Source organism: Octodon degus, unplaced genomic scaffold (genome assembly GCF_000260255.1).
Source record: "Octodon degus isolate 3935 unplaced genomic scaffold, OctDeg1.0 scaffold00091, whole genome shotgun sequence".
NCBI lineage: Eukaryota > Metazoa > Chordata > Mammalia > Rodentia > Octodontidae > Octodon > Octodon degus.
This window is the reverse complement of record NW_004524667.1, coordinates 2,654,935-2,658,367: the sequence shown is the minus strand read 5'-3', so window position 1 is coordinate 2,658,367 and position 3,433 is coordinate 2,654,935. Positions and strand designations below refer to the sequence as shown.

The window sequence follows — 3,433 nt, the reverse complement described above, 5'->3', positions numbered from 1 at the left end:
CACCGAACTTCACTCGCGAAGTCCCTGCCGGGCCGCCGCCCCGGCGCGGGGTGCAGCGCCGCGCGAGGCTTCCCGGTGGCGGCCTTCGGCACTCGCTGCGGCCCACAGGTGCGCTCCGGGAGGGACCCTCACGCCCGAACCAGGACGCGAAAACCTGACGCCTGACGCCCGCGGGGCAACGGAAGCCGCCGGCCGGGCCCGCGCCCTCGAGGTCTGCGAGCGCTCCCGGAACAGCTCCCGGAGTACCGCGGCGAGAGGCCGGGGCTGGACGTCAGCGCGACAGCGGGAAATGTTTACCTGTGGTGGGTGGACAAGAGGCCAGCGCTCGGGACGCGGCACACTCCCTCACAGAAAGTTGAGTGCCACGCCGAAGCAAACGGCAGCGTTCCCGCCTCAGCCCGGCGCCCCGGAAGGCACCTGGAGTCAGAGTGGGCGCTGGGGCCAGGGCCGCGGGAGGAGCGGGGACTCCCACGGCTGGGCCTCGAGCTCCGGCCCTGGCCCCCGCCGCACCGACGCCGCGGGCGCCTGAGGAGCCGCTCGCTGCGCGGGGGAGACCTGGGCGCAGCGCCAGTCCGGCCAGTGGAAGCCGACCTGGCCCCGCCCCGTCTTGGCCCCGCCCCGTCTTGGCCCCGCCCCCAGACGGTTTGATTAATGACTCTAGCTCTGCCGAGGGGACCGCTCTGCACAGCCGCCTCCCTCAGTGTAGCCCGGGTACTGGGCTCTGACCTGCGCCCGACGTGCATTCGTGGACCAGAACACCCAGGCGTGGCCTCCGGGACGCCTCCAGAAAAGGCGAGACCCGCCACGGGTTGGAGGCAGCCCTCGGTGACCAGCACTGCCCTGGCCTCGCCGACCGGGTGCGACGCCCCTTGCCCACTCGCACGGTGCAGCCGATCCCCGCACCGCTGCTCCAGGAAAGGTGAGAATCCTGAACCGACCCGCGCCGCGCCGTTCCCGGTCAGAGCGGTGGCGGCTGTCGTGGTCCCAGGGAGGCCTGAGGTCCTCCGCTCTTCGGAGTGCGAATGACCGAGGGCGGCCCGCGCCACCTCGCTTCGCCGTCCCTGACAATGACCTGCTCCCCTTTCTCCGCGGGGCTGGAGGGGCAACCTTCCCGACTTCCAAACGACGCCCAGTTCGGGGTGTGCCCCCGAAATCCTTGTTCCGTGGCCGGGTGACCCTTGCGCCTAATTTATGAGAACTCCACCGCGCCCCTCCTCATTCCGAGGAGCTCAGAAACTCTCTGTCCCGAATGCCCGCCCCGAGCCCGGGAAGGCCAGACACTCCCCAGGCGAAACGAACGCGGGTCCCTCGGGCAGCGTGAACGCTAGGGCTGCGCCCCTCGAGTTCAGCCCCGGCCGCGCCGGCCCTCATCACGCCTTCGGTCCTTTGCAGCGTGCGCAGCGCTGGACGCTACCATGGACCGCGGCGGTCCAGCGAGCAGCCCGCTGAGCGCCAGCGCGGAGCCCGCGCCCCCGGCCTCCAGCTCCCGAGCCCAGAGCCCAGGGCGCCCCGAGCCGCCGGGCCTCGGGGTCGGAGCACGCTCCGGGGGTGGGCGGCCCGCTGCAGCGAACGCGGCGCGGGAGCGGAGCCGCGTGCAGACTCTGCGGCACGCCTTCCTCGAGCTGCAGCGCACGCTGCCGTCGGTGCCACCCGACACCAAGCTGTCCAAGCTGGACGTGCTGCTGCTGGCCACCACCTACATCGCGCATCTTACCCGCAGCCTGCAGGACGACGCCGAGGTGGCAGCAGACCCGAGTCTGGGCACTTTGCGTGGAGACGGCTACCTGCACCCAGTCAAGGTAGGCAGGCAATGTACACTGTGGGGCTAGAACAGAGACCTGGACATCTTAACCGTGTCTGTCACTCCCTGGCAGGTGCCACTGACCTTTCATCCTTACCCAAGGTGAAAAGGGAACAGATCAGAAAAGTACCTGGTGCCAAACCCCCGACAGAGCTAGACTGCTGCTTAACTTTGCAGGCAGGCAGGGAAGGGAGTGGAGGATGTGGTTAAAGCCTGGGTGGCTTGTGTAAGGTGTCTCCTGGTGCTTACAGGTTGGCAGCCTAAGGATTTTTGCATATTTTAAGGTGAGATGTGAGGGACTTGGCTGCACATCCTTATAATTTGTAGTACCTGAATTACATTTATGATCCTTTGAAAGTTTTTAAGTGTTTTTAGTTTACATCATTACATTTCCATTGTATTTTTCATGGAATGTTTGAAAGGTTTTACAAATTAAACAGACTCATGGAATTATCTGCTCTTAAATAATCCCAAGAAAACTGTAGAGAATTTTTTGGTAAAAATAGTAAGAACAATAAACCATTCTGCATCCTTATGGAATAAAATTTCAGTCAATTCAAACAAAGGTTAAATATCATGGACTAGACACCTAGTCAGAACATTAGAAAAATTATGTTTTATTTCATTTTCATAATAAATTAGCATGTTGAAAGAATTGATTAAACGCTGTATTCATATTTTGAAATGTAAGAAACTAGCAAAATATCCATTTGGCATAATTTTTCACATATAAGTAGAATGATCATTTAATATGGTCTATATGGCTATGCTGTATTATCAGTGTTGCAACAGTCTCTGCATCATGCTTTTCTCTTTAATTTGGTTGTTTGGAAACCTTCCATTGATCTGGCTTTCTTTTCAAAATATACGGTCCTCTCTGTATTTACTAAACCTACATTTTCAAATTTTAACACAAATAAAAAAAAATCAGGATTTAACCTTATGCCTATCAGTGTCCAATAAATTATTGGATGATCATTGTTGAAATATGATAAATCACACTCTAACTGTGCTTACTACAGTTGGGTGAGAGTTAATAAAATTTACTTTTCAAATATAATCTGCATGATGATAGACTTAAACTCTTTCAAATATTACATATAAAAATGAAATATTATTACTTATGATAGATCTGCATCCTGTAGCTGAGTTTTACAGTTTCAACTGAAAACCATCATTCATTTTAAAGGGCTTTGTATTAGTGTGTTTCAGATTACTATTCAAATATACCACTATTATAAGTTTGCTCTAGGAAACTTTTAACATTAAGTAGATTTTAATACAAAAAGCTATATTAAATGCATCCTTTGTGTGAGATATAATTCAGCATGAGAAATCAGTTTTCACTGTAGTTTCAGTGTTTTCTTTAATGAGAAATATTAGAAGCATCAGTATTCAAATATATTAATGAGCTTATCTGGGGAGATAGCTCAGTGGCATAAGCACCTGCCTGGCAAGCACAGCCCTGAGTTTGATCCCTGGGAAAATCATCTTCATCATCTTCATCATCATCATCATCGTCATCATCATCATCATCATCTTAACCTTTTATGTATTTGATTTATTTACCAAATATTTTTGTAGTCATACTATTTTAAGAAAAATTAAATCTAGGGGCTGGTGAGATGGCTC

At 53.6% G+C, this 3,433-nt stretch overlaps 1 protein-coding gene across 1 annotated transcript in view; it reads left to right on the top strand.

Annotated features, from left to right (window-relative positions):
• The first annotated feature begins 679 nt into the window (after positions 1–679).
• The window catches only part of Tcf24 (transcription factor 24), a 13,784-nt gene continuing 11,030 nt past the window's right edge, over positions 680–3,433 (top strand). Inside the window, exons 1-2 of the mRNA XM_004637567.2 lie at positions 680–919; positions 1,393–1,799. Coding sequence (XP_004637624.1) covers positions 1,416–1,799 — 384 coding nt within the window. The 5' untranslated portion in view covers positions 680–919; positions 1,393–1,415. The remainder of the gene's footprint in view (positions 920–1,392; positions 1,800–3,433) is intronic.